Source organism: Ascaphus truei, chromosome 18 (assembly GCF_040206685.1).
Source record: "Ascaphus truei isolate aAscTru1 chromosome 18, aAscTru1.hap1, whole genome shotgun sequence".
Taxonomy (NCBI): domain Eukaryota; kingdom Metazoa; phylum Chordata; class Amphibia; order Anura; family Ascaphidae; genus Ascaphus; species Ascaphus truei.
In genome coordinates, this window is record NC_134500.1 from 30,562,951 (window position 1) to 30,580,085 (window position 17,135).

At 47.7% G+C, this 17,135-nt stretch overlaps 2 protein-coding genes across 2 annotated transcripts in view; both read right to left on the minus strand.

The window, feature by feature from the left end:
• ARIH1 (ariadne RBR E3 ubiquitin protein ligase 1) overlaps positions 1-2,722 on the minus strand; it is a 62,032-nt gene extending 59,310 nt beyond the window's left edge. Inside the window, 1 exon segment of the mRNA XM_075576030.1 lies at positions 661-2,722. Within this exon segment, the coding sequence (XP_075432145.1) occupies positions 661-951 (291 nt within the window). The 5' untranslated portion in view covers positions 952-2,722.
• A 5,291-nt stretch (positions 2,723-8,013) lies between these two features.
• Positions 8,014-17,135, minus strand: part of PARP6 (poly(ADP-ribose) polymerase family member 6) — a 99,840-nt gene continuing 90,718 nt past the window's right edge. The window contains 2 exon segments of the mRNA XM_075576031.1: positions 8,014-8,867; positions 11,414-11,498. Coding sequence (XP_075432146.1) covers positions 8,765-8,867; positions 11,414-11,498 — 188 coding nt within the window. The 3' untranslated portion in view covers positions 8,014-8,764.

Sequence of the window (17,135 nt, forward strand, 5' to 3'; positions counted from 1 at the left end):
CTGATTCCATACACACCTCTGGACTACGATAAAATAAACTCATTACCCAACACCAGATCCTAATCCTGCATGATCGTCTGAAACCTTGACACCATATAGTCATGAGATGTTGAAACTACACAATGATCACCCACCGCCAAACCAACCAACTCATCCAAAATCCATGCCACCTTCCAACTAACATCTACCAGACACCTTACTAAATTCTAAAATACCCTTCACATGCTTCTGATCCTACACACCTTACCCAGAGCAATGACACTCTACAATTACCATCTTCCAATCCTATACAACTTAAGTATGGCAATACTGAAATGTTCTTTCGTCATGCCAATAAAGCTGATTTGATTTATCCCACTCGGACGCCCTGAAATATCCCCCACCACTACAGACGCCACCGACCTCTAAACACCATCATCCCAAACCTACCAACACCTCACCTGGGCCCAAGCACTCCCACTGACCAATCCTACATACCTCACCTTGAGCCATGAAGCATGTCAACTGTCTCCAGCCCACCCTTCCATAACATTGGCATACCTGCCCTGTGCTATCCACAATTTTACCCCATATTTAACACCTCCCAGTCATACTGGTTTTCTACCCCCATTATCTGTCCCAGGCCTCGTTCAGATCCCCAACCTCTTGTAGAGCAGATACCTGGATAACTTCGTTGACCTCTCGGATGCATTCCACCATGTGCTGCAGTATCTGCTCTGCGGTGAGCACCTCATATCGGTAATCTTCATCCTCCTCCCCACCAGGGCCGGGCCCCAGGGCACTTCCCCCTCCTTCCCCACACAGCCCGGCCCTCTCCGATCCACCCAGCCCAGCCTCGACCAGCTCCACCTCCCCCAGCTCCAGCTCATCTTCAGGCTCATCGGCCGCACTGTCCTCGCTGCACTCTTCATCCTCGTCAAACTCATAGTTGTATCCCTCGTCCGAGTCCATGATCCCGGTTTGGAAGAGGACAGGGGGCCAGGGAAAAAAAAACACTGACCAAGTCCTGTTCTGAGCTACAGGAGGGTTCCCCCAAGTCTTGGGCCCGGGTAGATAACGCAGAAGGTAAATGTGACAGAGGAGGAAGAGACAACAGAAGGACCGAGTTGTGATGCAAGAATTGGGAGATAAGGGATGCTCTCTCCGTGCACAGATCAACTCTCTCACACTTTTTTTTTTTTTTACAAAGAGTCTCTTGTGTTAATTCTCATCCTGTCTTCTCAGGGTTGCTTCCCCTGCCTTGTCTCGGCCACCTTCTCCTTATTTAATGTGATGTCAAGGCCTCAGTACGGCTGCGAAGACCACCTCAGAGATCCTACGTCTAAGGGTGGGAGGGGAACTGCACGGTCTCTATTACTTGGAGGTCTGATCGATGTCCCTGTGTATATGACGGAGATATTACGTTTGATTGAAGGATTTGATGAACTTGTTGTGTGACTTTATAAATGTCTTTAGGGAGACCTTAACTCGGTGCCTGCCCCTATGTTCGAGTGCCTTATGTCTTTATGTATAGTTTACCTTTATAAATGTTTAAGGGGACCCTAAGTGTCTACCCCTGTGTGCACATTTCTGTGGCTGGCTTTATAGAATGACTGTCACTTCTGTGTGTCCCTATATAATTATCTCTGGGTCTCCCTTATGTATCTGAACAACTATCTCCTCTATGCCTATCCTAATATATTGTCAATGGACAGTATCTCGCACTTGGCCCTTATTAGTGTTCAGAAAAGTCCTTATCTCTATACTTGCCCTTATCAGGCATCAACGATTCTAAGAGTATAAAGTGCCCTTTAATCTGTCTCCAAGTATAAAACGGTATAAAGGGTCGATTCCTCTGGCTTACCCTGTTTGTCTATATGTGGTCCAGATACTTGGGCCGCCTCCTATATAAATGTATAGGTTGTCCTGCTCTCTGGGGTCCCCTCCAGTATATAAGTATAAATGGGATGGTTTTCTCAGAGATCTTCCCCTGAAAGTGTATATGAGGCCCTGCTCTCTGGGTCCACCCTACATGTATAAATCGGACCCAGCTCTCCGGGCTGTCCCCGTATGTGTATAAGGGCCCCTTCTCTCCTACTCGCCCCCTTATGTGTAGATGGGCCCTGCTCTCTAGGTCTCCCCTATAAAAGTGTGCATACAGGGCCCTGCTCTCTGGGTCTGCCCCTATACTGGGTGTATATGGGGCCCTGCTCTCCAGGTCTGCCCCTATACTGGGTGTATATGGGGCCCTGCTCTGCAGGTCTGCCCCTATACTAGGTGTATATAGGGTCCTGCTCTGTGTGTCTGCCCCTATACTGGGTGAATATGGGACCCTACTCTCTGGGATCCCCCCTCCCTATATAAGTGTGTATAGGGCCTTGCGACTATACTGGGTGTATATGGGGTCCTACTCCCTGGGTATGCCTCTAAACACCACTGTATATGGGCCTTGCTCTCTGCGATTTCCCCCTATATAAAAGTATATACGGGGCCCAGTTCCTATACAGGTTGTACACGGGATCTGCCTGTATATACAGGGGCCCCCCAGGCCTCTCCTCCCTCACTGTGCACCGGATTCAGGCCCCTCCCCTGGGCGCGCTCCCGCTCCGGTCTCTCCCGGTCCTTCTCACGCACACGCAGCTCCACTCCCGGTGCCCGGTAAACCCCGCCTCCCCTCCCCGCCCCCCCCGCGCGCGGGGTTCCTCGCGCTCCTGTCTCGGGGAGACACCGACGCAGAGCCAGTCGCCTGAGCCAACAAAGGGGGCGGCAGCGTCAGGCGCGGGCACGTGACCGCGTCACCACTCGCGCGACGACGCGCAGGTTCCGGCGCGGCCTGGGCGCCATCATGGAGGTGGCGGTGTGTGGGAATCTGTAACTCGGAGGGACTATTAAGGGGAAGGACATGGAAGGGAACAGCCGCCATTTTGGAGGTGGCATGAATTGGTCACACCATTTCCTCATTGATGCAACATGTCCTGCATGTGACAGTCACACAGGTGACAGCACCCAGCCAGCATGTGACAGGGCTCAGTGGCACAAGCCATAACTCTTTTTACTGCCAGAGCGGGTGCCCTAAATAAGAGGAAAATAACTATTAAGAATGCCATTATTCTGTCCCCCAGTGAGTGGGGAATCCCCAGTCTATGGGCCGTATAATAATCATATTACCGTCGTATATAGCGCTGGCAGTGTCAGCAGCCTGTACGACACATTCTACACACCCAATGATTCCCTGCCCCACCATCTAATTTTGGCACCGGACCAAGGAAGTAGTGCCTCAACGTGCTGTCCCCTTGTCATGGAAACGTGTCGCCACGGGACGCTGAAAGAGGAGGCGGCAAAAGCTAAGGGTGCACTCCGACCCTGGCGCCATCTTTAAAGAAAAAGGTTGCGCATCAGAGTTAGCGGGCGCGGGACTCGGAGCAGCAGCAGGGAGAGAGCAGGGCTGTTGCCAGGGGGCTGGGCAGCTCCCTCCATCCTGATTGGCAGCTGCTGGGTAACGTAGCCAATCAGGATGAGGTGTCAGGAGCCTGGGGGTGGGGACATGGAGAGGAGGAAACAGCATGGAATGGGGTGTTTATGTGTCTCGAGTGCTTCACACCTTTCACCAGTCTGTCCAGTATTTTTGGAGAAGTCGCCTGGCAACCCTGCGCCCCGGGAAAGTGCCTGGCCAGCCTGCACACGCCTTAATCCGGCACTGCCTGAGGCACAGGGAGATAACATGACTTGCACAAGATCACCAGGCAAGAGGGCTGTGGGATTCAAATCTGGCTGAAACACTTGGAAAGTATTGGCATTAAACACTGGGCTGTGGCCCTCGGGGCAGAAGTGGTGCCATTTTTTGGGCAAGAGACAGAAACCCTATAACAATAGGATTCTTGCCTTGATGTGTGGGCCCCTATAAGGCATTGATGGGGAGAATGGTGTATTGCAGGATAGGCCAAAAAGATTACAATCTCATGTTTGGGGTTGTTAAATCCCTGAAATATAATTCATTTGGATCCTTAAAGCTACAGACCAAGCAATACCCTACGTGTGTTTTTTTTTTAAATAAATCAGTTCTGTACTATAAGAAAATACTTGTAGCATTAAAAAAAAAAAAAACTCTGAATTACATTTTTAATGTGTTATAATGTAACAAGCCCTTTTTGTTTGCATAGCAACCATTTAGAAAGTCACATCCCCTTCCTCTTGTGAAACAGGCTCTAGCACACCCCTTTTTGAGCCCTGCCCTCTCTCTAGCAGTGCACCAATTGTATCTAGTAACTTCTTGGTCACATGATCTTCCCCACAGAACTTTGCATCTTTGGTCCTCTTCTACTGCACTGACAACCATTTAGTGAACCCCCTAGATCACAGGAGAACGGTTCGATCGGCAACTTAGCCAATTACTTATTGTGTGGATTGTATTGATGCGCATATTAAAGGGGAAATTAAAAAATTAAAACCGGCAGCTTTGAATGCTGCTTTAACAGTAATGTCTCAACTCAATCTTCCACCCCCAAACGCTTAGGTTGGGCCCATGGTGAGCTCGCGCTCACTACCGCGTGCGTGCATGTGACGTTACCCGCGTTTTAGCTGCAGCGAGTTGTGGCCTGGGTAGGCGCGACGGGGAGGCGTGTCGTGGGCTGTGGCCGTGACATCACGGAGCTGGTTCGCCCTCATTGGGCGAACTGCACACATGACCCGTCCGTCGCACAGCGGAATCCAATGTATCCGATTCTTCGCGCTAGCGCATGCACGGTCTATCGCCGCGCGCGTACTCCTCCGTATGGTCTCATCGACCATGGACACGGCCTTAGATAGAGGTAAGGGGTCTTGTCCATGCCCTGAACTAGGTTGGAGCCTTACACTCTGATCCCTGCATTTTCCTGTACATAGATTACGCGTTTATCCAAAAGAGTCCTGAATTCCTTACTGTGTCACCCTCACCAATATAAGCAGGAGTTATAGGGAGCGGTTATATGGGGTAATGGGAGGAGTTATAGGGAGAGGTTATATGGGGTAATAGGAGGAGTTATAGGGAGCGTATATATGGGGTAATAGGAGGAGTTATAGGGAGGGGTTATATGGGGCAATAGGAGGAGTTATAGGGAGGGGTTATATGGGGTAATAGGAGGAGTTATAGGGAGAGGTTATATGGGGTAATAGGAGGAGTTATAGGGAGCGGTTATATGGGGTAATAGGAGGAGTTATAGGGAGAGGTTATATGGGGTAATAGGAGGAGTTATAGGGAGCGGTTATATGGGGTAATAGGAGGAGTTATAGGGAGAGGTTATATGGGGTAATAGGAGGAGTTATAGGGAGAGGTTATATGGGGTAATAGGAGGAGTTATAGGGAGGGGTTATATGGGGTAATAGGAGGAGTTATAGGGAGCGGTTATATGGGGTAATAGGAGGAGTTATAGGGAGCGGTTATATGGGGTAATAGGAGGAGTTATAGGGAGGGGTTATATGGGGTAATAGGAGGAGTTATAGGGAGCGTATATATGGGGTAATAGGAGGAGTTATAGGGAGGGGTTATATGGGGCAATAGGAGGAGTTATAGGGAGGGGTTATATGGGGTAATAGGAGGAGTTATAGGGAGAGGTTATATGGGGTAATAGGAGGAGTTATAGGGAGCGGTTATATGGGGTAATAGGAGGAGTTATAGGGAGAGGTTATATGGGGTAATAGGAGGAGTTATAGGGAGCGGTTATATGGGGTAATAGGAGGAGTTATAGGGAGAGGTTATATGGGGTAATAGGAGGAGTTATAGGGAGAGGTTATATGGGGTAATAGGAGGAGTTATAGGGAGCGGTTATATGGGCTAATAGGAGGAGTTATAGGGAGAGGTTATATGGGGTAATAGGAGGAGTTATAGGGAGAGGTTATATGGGGTAATAGGAGGAGTTATAGGGAGCGGTTATATGGGGTAATAGGAGGAGTTATAGGGAGCGGTTATATGGGGTAATAGGAGGAGTTATAGGGAGCGGTTATATGGGGTAATAGGAGGAGTTATAGGGAGCGGTTATATGGGGTAATAGGAGGAGTTATAGGGAGAGGTTATATGGGGTAATAGGAGGAGTTATAGGGAGAGGTTATATGGGGTAATAGGAGGAGTTATAGGGAGCGGTTATATGGGGTAATAGGAGGAGTTATAGGGAGGGGTTATATGGGGTAATAGGAGGAGTTATAGGGAGCGTATATATGGGGTAATAGGAGGAGTTATAGGGAGGGGTTATATGGGGTAATAGGAGGAGTTATAGGGAGCGGTTATATGGGGTAATAGGAGGAGTTATAGGGAGCGGTTATATGGGGTAATAGGAGGAGTTATAGGGAGGGGTTATATGGGGTAATAGGAGGAGTTATAGGGAGCGTATATATGGGGTAATAGGAGGAGTTATAGGGAGGGGTTATATGGGGCAATAGGAGGAGTTATAGGGAGGGGTTATATGGGGTAATAGGAGGAGTTATAGGGAGAGGTTATATGGGGTAATAGGAGGAGTTATAGGGAGCGGTTATATGGGGTAATAGGAGGAGTTATAGGGAGAGGTTATATGGGGTAATAGGAGGAGTTATAGGGAGCGGTTATATGGGGTAATAGGAGGAGTTATAGGGAGAGGTTATATGGGGTAATAGGAGGAGTTATAGGGAGAGGTTATATGGGGTAATAGGAGGAGTTATAGGGAGGGGTTATATGGGGTAATAGGAGGAGTTATAGGGAGCGGTTATATGGGGTAATAGGAGGAGTTATAGGGAGAGGTTATATGGGGTAATAGGAGGAGTTATAGGGAGAGGTTATATGGGGTAATAGGAGGAGTTATAGGGAGCGGTTATATGGGGTAATAGGAGGAGTTATAGGGAGCGGTTATATGGGGTAATAGGAGGATTTATAGGGAGCGGTTATATGGGGTAATAGGAGTTATAGGGAGCGGTTATATGGGGTAATAGGAGGAGTTATAGGGAGAGGTTATATGGGGTAATAGGAGGAGTTATAGGGAGAGGTTATATGGGGTAATAGGAGGAGTTATAGGGAGCGGTTATATGGGGTAATAGGAGGAGTTATAGGGAGCGGTTATATGGGGTAATAGGAGGAGTTATAGGGGGGTTATATGGGGTAATAGGAGGAGTTATAGGGAGCGGTTATATGGGGTAATAGGAGGAGTTATAGGGGGGTTATATGGGGTAATAGGAGGAGTTATAGGGGGGTTATATGGGGTAATAGGAGGAGTTATAGGGGATGGGTTATATGGAGTAATAGGAGGGGTTATATGGGGTAATAGATGGCATTATAGGGAGGGGTTATATGGGGTAATAGATGGCATTATAGGGAGGGGTTATATGGGGTAATAGGAGTTATAGGGAGGGTTATGTGGGGTAATAGGCGGTAGGGCTGCCAACAGAAATCATGGGGCCCAAGACAAATGAAAGGAGCAGGCCCCTGCCGCCCCCCCCCCCCCCACACCCGGCACCTACCACGAAAGCATATTTTTTAGCGCGCAACTTTTACTTAACTGTTTTCTTATTATTATAATACGGAAAAAAACATTACAATGCAATATGTTTATTTTTATATTTTCATCAAAAGACAGGCGACTGCCTGCCTGGGTGTCTGACTGACTGGGTGCGTGACTGGGTGGGTGGGTGTCTGACTGACTGGGTGCGTGACTGGGTGGGTGGGTGTCTGACTGACTGGGTGGGTGGGTGCAGGGCCGCCAACAGGGGGGGTCTGCCGGTTTATCCCATATAAGGAGGAGTTATAGGGAGCGATTATAGGAAGCTTATGTTTTTAGCTTCCAATTCGCCCTGCACAGCGGTCTGCACACGCGCACACTAGAAAGCGCGCGCACGCACACACACACACGCACACTATATTTCCCCGAGTCTTTTGCCTCCTCTGAAGTCTGATTTAAGTACCTCTGTACATACTTTTAAAGCTACAGACCAAGAAATATCCTACATGTTTTTTTTTAATAAATTAGTTCAGTACTGTGAGAAAATACTTGTAGCATTTTTTTAAACAACTCTGAATTATATTTTTAATGTAACATGCATTTCTTGTTTCTGTAACCATTTACAAAGTCACATCCCCTTCCTCTTCTGAAACAGGCTCTGGCACACCACTTTTTGAGCCCTGCCCTCTCTCTAGCAGTGCACCATTGTATCTAGTGACTGCCTGGTCACATGATCTTCCCCACAGAACTTTGCATCTTTGGTCCTCTTCTGCTGCACTGACAGCCATTTAGTGAACCCCCGAGCCAAATCTTCACCGATCGATCACAGGAGAACGGATCGATCGGCAACTTAGCTAATTACTTATCATTGTGTGGTTTGTATTGATGCACCTATTAAAGGGGGGATGGCAGCTCGGACTGCTGCTTTAAAACCCTCTGTGAATTATTACTTCGTATCAACTAAAACCAAACAAAATCTTCAAATTTATTATTTTTTTTGTCGTCTTTTTTGTCGTTTTTTTGTCAAACAAGAGATTGTAAACGTGAAATGTTCAGGTACGGGGGGGGGTTTGCGCTGACACTGGGTAAGGACCACTCAACGTCAGGAAATGGTCCCCATCTTTATATTACAGGTCGGGGGCCAATGGGAGTCTCCCTTATTCTTCTGGTCTCAGGGAGTTCTTGGTTAGTGTGAGACCCCACAAACATGTCTCTTCGTCATACAGAGCACCCCTCATCTTCTGCATGGGGTGGGGGTATAAAACCCAGAGCTACCCCTCCCTTGGTCCTGGGGGGGGGGGGTAGATGTTACCCCCTGTTCTCAATGGGATGCTGAGGTCCAGTACATCTCAGCTGCTGTACACCTGAGTCCCGACGACACGCATTATTTCCTTCTGGATTTTGGGGTCCTGAGTGTTGATGTTGGCATCTCCCACTTGTCCGTCTTCATACCTAGGGTCGGGGAGAGAAGAGGGAGAATGAGAGGACCACCTCTGCCTCCCCCCCAAAAAACAGAGCAGCAACCCTGGAGGAGAAACTGCAGGGGGGAAGGGAGCACGGGGAGAGTAGGAGAGAGAGAGAGAGGAAATGGAGAATGAAGAGAGAGAGGGAGAGAGATAATGGAGAGAAAGTAGGGAAGGGATAGAGGAAGTGGGGGAGAGAGAGAGTAAGATGGAGGGAGAGAAGAGGATGTATAGAGGGAGGGGATAGAGGGAGTGGAGAGAGAAAGGGAGGGGATAGAAGGAGGGGGGAGGGAAGGAGGATAGAGAGAAGGAGAGGGGATAGAGGGACAGGAGAGAGAAAGGGAGGGGATAGAAGGAGGGGGGAGGGAAGGAGGATAGAGAGAAGGAGAGGGGATAGAGGGACAGGAGAGAGAAAGGGGGAGGATAGAGGGACTGGAGAGAGAAGAAAGAATAATGCATAGAGAAGAGAGAGGGAAAGAGACAGACAGGCTAGCAAAAGAAATAAAGAAGTGGGAAAGAGGAAGGAAAGAGAGAGCAAGCACAGAGGAAAGGGAGAGAACAAGAAATGAGTAGAAAGAGGAGAGGGAAGAGCAGTGACAGAATGAGTGAAGGCAGCGAGAGAGGGAGGAGAGAAGATAGAGAGGAGAATAAAGGAATGGAAATAGGGAGAGGAGGGAGGGATAAAGTGTGTGAGGGAGGGAGAAAGGGTGTGATGGAAGTAGGGAGAAAGGGTGTGAGGGAGGGGGAAGAGGGTGTGACGGAGGGAGGGAGAAAGGGTGTGACGGAGGGAGGGAGAAAGGGATGTGACGGAGGGGGAAGAGGGTGTGAGGGAGGGATGGGAAGAGGGTGTGAGGGAGGGATGGGAAGAGGGTGTGAGGGAGGGGAAGAGGGTGTGAGGGAGGGGAAGAGGGTGTGAGGGAGGGGGAGAGGGTGTGAGGGAGGGAGAGGGTGTGAGGGAGGGAGAGGGTGTGAGGGAGGGAGGGGGAGATGGTATGAGAGGGGGGTGTGAGGGAGAGAGTGTGAGGAGGGTGTGAGGGGGAGGTGAGGAAGAGAGATGGTGTGAGGGAGAGGGTGTGAGGGAGAGAGAGGGTGTGAGGGAGGGTGAGGGGTTGGGAGAGGGTGTGAGGGAGGGAGAGGGTGTGAGGGAGGGAAAGAGGGGAGGGTGTGAGGGAGGGAGAGAGGGGAGGTGTGAGGGAGGGAGAGGGTGTGAGGTAGGGGGAGAGGGTGTGAGGTAGGGGGAGAGGGTGTGTAATGAGAGAGTGTGTGTGAGGGAGGGAGATAGAGTCTGTGTGAGGGAGGGAGTGTGTGTGAGGGAGGGAGAGAGAGTGTTTGTGTGAGGGAGGGAGAGAGTGTGTGTGGGAGGGAGAGGGGGTGTGAGGGAGAGAGAGAGGGTGTGAGGGAGGGAAAGATGGGGTGTGAGGGAGGGAGAGATAGGGTAGTGGAGAGTAAGATGGAGGGAGAGAAGAGGATGTATAGAGGGAGGGGATAGAGAGAGTGTGTGTGAGGGAGGGAGAGAGAGTGTGTGTGTGTGAGGGAGAGAGAGATAGGATATGAGGGAGGGAGAGATAGGGTGTGAGGGAGGGAGAGAGTTAGGGTGTGAGGAAGGGAGAGAGTTAGGGTGTGAGGAAGGGAGAGAGTTAGGGTGTGAGAGAGGGTGTGAGGGAGGGAGGGAGGGTGTGAGAGAGGGTGTGAGGGAGGGAGGGAGCGAGCTAGGGTGTGATACGGAGAGAGAGGGTGCGACGGAGGGAGAGAGAGGGTGCGACGGAGGGAGAGAGAGGGTGTGAGGGAGGGAGAGAGAAGATGTGAGGGACAGATGGACAGAAAGAACGAGTGTGGGAGGGACACAGAGGGGGTTTGAGAGGGACAGACACACAGATAGAGAGAGAAAGGTGTGTGAGTGTGAGCGGGTGTGTGAGGGACAGACGCACAGAGAGTGAGAGGTGTGTGAGTGTGTGAGTGTGTGCAAGGGACAGATGCACAGAGAGAAAGAGAGGTGCGTGAGTGTGAGCAGGTGTGTGAGGGACAGACGCACAGAGAGTGAGAGAGGTGTGTGAGTGGGTGTGTGAGGGACAGATGCACTGAGAGTGAGAGAGGTGTGTGAGCGGGTGTGCGAAGGACAGATGCACAGAGAGAGAGGTGTGAGTGGGTGTGTGAGGGACAGACGCACAGAGAGAGAGATGTGTGTGAGTTGGTGTGTGAGGGACAGAGGCACAGAGTGAGAGAGGTGTGTGAGCGGGTGTGCGAAGGACAGACGCACAGAGTGAGAGAGGTGTGTGAGCGGGTGTGTGAAGGACAGATGCACAGAGAATAAGAGAAGTGTGTGACTGGGTGTGTGAGGGACAGATGTACAGAGAATGAGAGAGGAGTGTGAGTGTGAGCGGGTGTGCGAAGGACAGATTCACAGAGAATAAGAGGTGTGTGAGTGGGTGTGTGAGGGACAGACGCAGAGAATGAGAGAGGTGTGTGAGTGTGAGCGGGTGTGTGAGGGACAGACGCAGAGAGAGGGGCTGATGCTGGCCGCAGGTTATTACTCACACGAAGAAGAAGCGTGTGCAGACGTGGTCAGACACAGGGCACACCCAGATATTACCGTGCTTCTGTAAGTCCTTCGACGTGATCACTGCGCAAAGACACAACCGTCTCATACATATATACTGTATACTGACATACATACTGTATATACATGCTAACATACATACACATATACAGTACTGACATACACACTGTATATACTTCCTAATATATAAACACACAGATACCCAGCAGGCTCTAAAAAAAAACCCAACAATTACTATTCCTAAAATATATACTGACATACACACTGTATATACATTCTAACGTACATACATACTGTATATACATGATAACATACATATATACTGTATATACATACTAACACATATATACTGCATATACATGCTAACATACATGCTAACATACATACATACTGTATATACATCCTAACATACATACATACTGTATATACATGCTAACATACATACACATATACTGACATACATACTGTATACAGCGGCACTCCGTTTTTCGGCGATCCGCCGATACGGCAGCACCGAAAAGGGGGCCGCCATGTTGGCTCGTAAAACGTGCATGCGCAGAATGGGCGGGTGCGTCGGGCGCGCATGCGCAGACCGTTGTTTGCGCGCACATACCGTAGTTTGCGCGCGCATACCGTAGGTCGCGCATGCGCAGAACGGCGAAAATGCCGGTTTGCGCACGCATAGACCTGAAAGTCGCCGGATCCGGCGATTTTCACTATACAGCGGTCCCCTGGAACGGAACCCGCCGTATACCCGGGGCCCTCCTGTATACATGTTCACATACATACTGTATATATTGACATACATACTAACATAAATACATGCTAACATACATACAGTTGTGTGAAAAAGAAAGTACACCCTCTCTGAATTCTATGGTTTTACATATCAGGACATAATAACAATCATCTGTTCCTTAGCAGGTCTTAAAATTAGGTAAATACAACCTCAGATGAACAACAACACATGACATACAGTATTACACCATGTCATGATTTATTTAACAAAAATAAAGCCAAAATGGAGAAGCTATGTGTAAAAAACTAAGTACACCCTTATTGCTTCCATAGGAATTAAGTTGCTAAGTAGCAGACAGGTGCTGCTAATAAAATGCCCTTGATTAATTGATCATCAGCAAGTTTGACCACCTCTATAAAAGCCAAAGTTTTAGCAGTTTGCTGGTCTGGAGCATTCAGGTGTGTGTTAACACAATGCCAAGGAGGAAAGATATCAGCAATGAACTTAGAGAAGCAATTGTTGCTGCCCATCAATCTGGGAAGGGTTATAAGGCCATTTCCAAACAATTTCAAGTCCATCATTCTACAGTGAGAAAGATTATTCGAAAGTGGAAAACATTCAAAACAGTTGCCAATCTTCCCAGGAGTTGACTGTCACGATGGACGCACTTAATAACACATTTATATTTCGTGGGTCCCAATTGAGCAGAACAAGTTGAGCAAAATAAACTGAGATTTATTCCCTTGATAGGCAAACACACGACAACTGCAGAATACACTTAATAATTACACTTACGGGTATAGGAACAGGGGATAATGTCCAGAAAGGTGCAAAGAACCAGAAGATTGTTTTTTAAAATGTAGTCCTTTTGCAAGGGCACAAATTGCCAGCCCCAATCCTTCTGTGAATGTGCAAAGTCTTTTCTGGTCCGTTGGGGTTAATCAAATAACCCCCAGCAATCACAGTGTCCTAACGCAGAGTTTTGTCCTTGGTTCCGATGTAATAAGACTCTTTGCGTTCCAGGGATGTGCTGCTGCTCTGCTCCGCTCACATGGTAGAATGAAAAACGAAAGACGAAAGACAATGGGGAATAGCCTGGGTGGGATGTATATAGGGTTTGGAAGCCTATTGCCAACATACCCACCCAATCCCCCTCGTGGGAAAGTAATCATTCCCCAATCACCTACTTGCCCACAGTTTGGAGAGTGGGCACTAGGGATTTCCTGTTCACACAGAGCATGTGCGACGCCACCTTGCTACTTAGCATAGGTGCACTCCCCTCTCTACCTGGCCCCTCTCAGGCTGGAAGGGGGAAACTCAGGGTGTGAGTTAACACAGATACACTGGCGACACACTTTATTAGAGCTCGGTTAGTCCCACGAATTCGGGTATACCCGGGTGTATTGAGGTTTGTGACTGTTTTCTGCCCGAGTGCATTGAGGTATTTTCCAAGCAGGGATTGAAGCATTTTATTCCCGCTGGCTGCAATACTGCACAGTATATATATATATACTGCATTACAATTCATGAATTTATGCCATCTGGTAGACATGCGAAGCATTGCAGCCTATTAAATCCTAATCATTATCATTTAACAGATCAGCCGCCCGTCTGCCAGGCATGAACCCAGGCTGGGAAGGCAAACGCAACGGGGCTTGTCAGAGGTGAGGAGCGGCGCATTCCAGGTATCTGCCAGGTACATACTGGGTATTTGCTCGAATAAAGTGTGTCGGTGCAGTAACACACTTATATATTATACTTATTATACTTATATTATATAGTCCCCAGGATTTCCTATTTAGCATCCATCTGGCCAATTCACCCCCCCTTACTCTGGGTCTTTTGATATGCAACTTCCAGAGAGACTTACAGGCGTGGGCCCAGCAGGCTAGCTTTGAAGCTTGCATAGGCAAGTAACCCAGCTCATAGGTGTCAAAACATTTGGTTCTTGTGTGCATTTTAATGACAAGAGAAAAAAAATCATCTTGCTTGTCTCTTAAAACCTGCAGCAAAAATACACTTTATTCATCATACCTGGTCCCCTTATGCCACAATTATATTTTTCATATGTGTTTGCTTGGGATGTACTATACTGCAAGCACATACAATCCTGCAAAATGGGGATAATAAGGGACAGAGGGAACAATAAGACATGTACAGTGCATGAAAAATTACCCCTTCATCCCCAATACGAAATAGGGGTAACCAGCCGAGCACACTGCCTTTATTAATGCGCTGATTACCCCCATTTTCGCTACATTGACGTCCCAGCAAATTCATCCCAAGGTCAGACCGTGCAATACTCAGAGAAATTGCAAAAAACCCAAGAGTTACATCTCAGACTCTACAGGCCTCAGTTAGCAAGTTAAATGTTAAAGTTCATGACAGTACAATTAGAAAAAGACTGAACAAGTATGGTTTGTTTGGAATGGTTGCCAGGAGAAAGCCTCTTCTCTCTAAAAAGAACATGGCAGCACGGCTTAGGTTTGCAAAGTTGCATCTGAACAAACCACAAGACTTCTGGAACAATGTCCTTTGGACAGATGAGACCAAAGTGGAGATGTTTAGCCATAATGCACAGCGCCACGTTTGGCGAAAACCAAACACAGCATATCAGCACAAACACCTCATACCAACTGTCAAGGGTGATGATTTGCGCTTGTTTTGCAACCACAGGGCCTGGGAACGTTGCAATCATTGAGTCGACCATGAACTCCTCTGTATACCAAAGTATTCTAGAGTCAAATGTGAGGTCATCTGTCCGACAGCTAAAGCTTGGCTGAAATTGGGTCATGCAACAGGACAATGATCCCAAGCACACCAGCAAATCTACAACAGAATGGCTGAAAAAGAAAAGAATCAAGGTGTTGCAATGGCCCAGTCAAAGTCCAGACCTCAACCCGATTGAAATGCTGTGGCTGGATCTTATGAGAGCTGTGCATAAACAAATGCCAGCAAACCTCAATGAACTGAAGCAACGTTGTAAAGAAGAGTGGGACAAATTTCCTCCACAACGATGTGAGAGACTGATAAAGTCATACAGAAAACGATTACTTCAAGTTATTGCTGTTAAAGGTGGTTTTACAAGCTATTGAATCATAAGGTGTACTTAGTTTTTCACAAATGGCTTCTCCATTTTGGCTTTATTTTTGTTAAATAAATCATGGCACGGTGTAATATGTCATGTGTTGTTGTTCATCTCAGGTTGTATTTACCTAATTTTAAGACCTGCTAAGGAGCAGATGATTGTTATTATGACCTGATATGTAAAACCATAGAATTCAAAAGAGGGTGTACTTTCTTTTTCACACAACTGTATATACTAACATATATACATTCTAACATACATACATGCTAACAAGCATACATAAATACATGCTATTATACATATATGATAATATACATATATACCAGCATCCATACATACTAACATACTGACATATATACTGTCCAGACTACCATATATACTAACATACATCTTAAAGAGGCAATCCAAGCAATATGCTAAATGTGTGTTTTTAAAGAAATCAGTTCAGTAGTATTAGATAATACTTACTGCATTTATTTATTTTTTTAATTCAACTCTTAATGCCATTTTTAATGAGCTTTAATATATTGAGCATTCTTTAATTTCTATAGCAGATATTAGCCACCTCCCCAGCAGTGCAAGATCTTTGTAACACTTTCCTGTTTGATAATTTGTTGCCAATGTGTCAGTTTGTGCTGCAAACTGTAACAATAGATCAGGTTACCATGGTAATATCAGGATACATTGTAGCTGCTGAGTTAGGCCTCGCTCAGACAGGGCGCGTTGAGACGTGCGCACGCTTACGTGCGTGCGCACGTCCGTCGCAAATTTGGGTTGTTCGGTGGGAGTTTTCAAACTGAAAACTCCACCGGCGGCAAAGTGCAGCGTTGTCGCTGTTACATTTTGCCATCACAACCCAAATTGAAATTTTGGGCTACAGTCGCGTGACGTGAGCTGGTTCAGCCAATCAAGGAGAACCAGCTCTGTGACGTGTACATTACACCCCCCCTGCCCCCCCCAAACGCCGCGACCCAACTCCTGCAGTTTGAGCAGATATCGCTGGGCTGCAGGAGCGCGCGGCGGAGGCGCGAACGTAAGCACGCGGGCGTAGCGCCCTGTCTGAGCGCAGCCTTACACGGAGGACTGAAGGATTGATTGAAACTGAAAGACGGCCATTTAGTGAACCCTGGGAAGCAGGATCTCTGCTGATCGATCACGGGAGAACTAATCGATCGGCAGCTTAGCTCATTTGTTTTCAATAAAAGGTGATCAGAGGCTGCAAAGGTTAAAAGGAAAAAATATATTATTTTAGCTGCCACTTCGGGCCTCTAACACCCATCCATACTGACTTGGTGTGTGTATATATGTATATGTATATATAATTTTATATATATATATATATATATATATATGCAAATATAACTATATGCTCATCTGCATGTCTTAGACAGGTCTGCAACCCCGCCTTTCCCCATTATCACCCAGCATACAGCACTTCCACTGCAGCAAGGGATTCTGGGAAATGACATGCAAATGAGCACACAGTGCCACTTTTTGCTTCAAAAACCATTTTAAACATGGTTCCCTATAGGCTTAAGCTTGCTGCATGGTCACAGCTTTGAGCACAGCCAGGGTTAAGGTGCATACCCAGAAAACCCACCCACAGACAGACTGTTTCGACCTTATTGGGTCTCATCAGTGTGGGGTTGGTTAACTGGCTATGCAATGAAGCAATGAGGATGGGGTTGCATAGCCAGTTAACCAACCCCACACTGATGAGACCCATGATGAGCTGTCTGTCTTGCAGACACAATGAGGCGTTCCCCTCATGCAGAGCTTTGCCCAAGGTCACAATGAGCTGACACTGGCATTAGAACAGGACTCGCACACTTCAGGGGTGGCAGTGCATGGAGCGTGGCCCTCACAGTGGCAG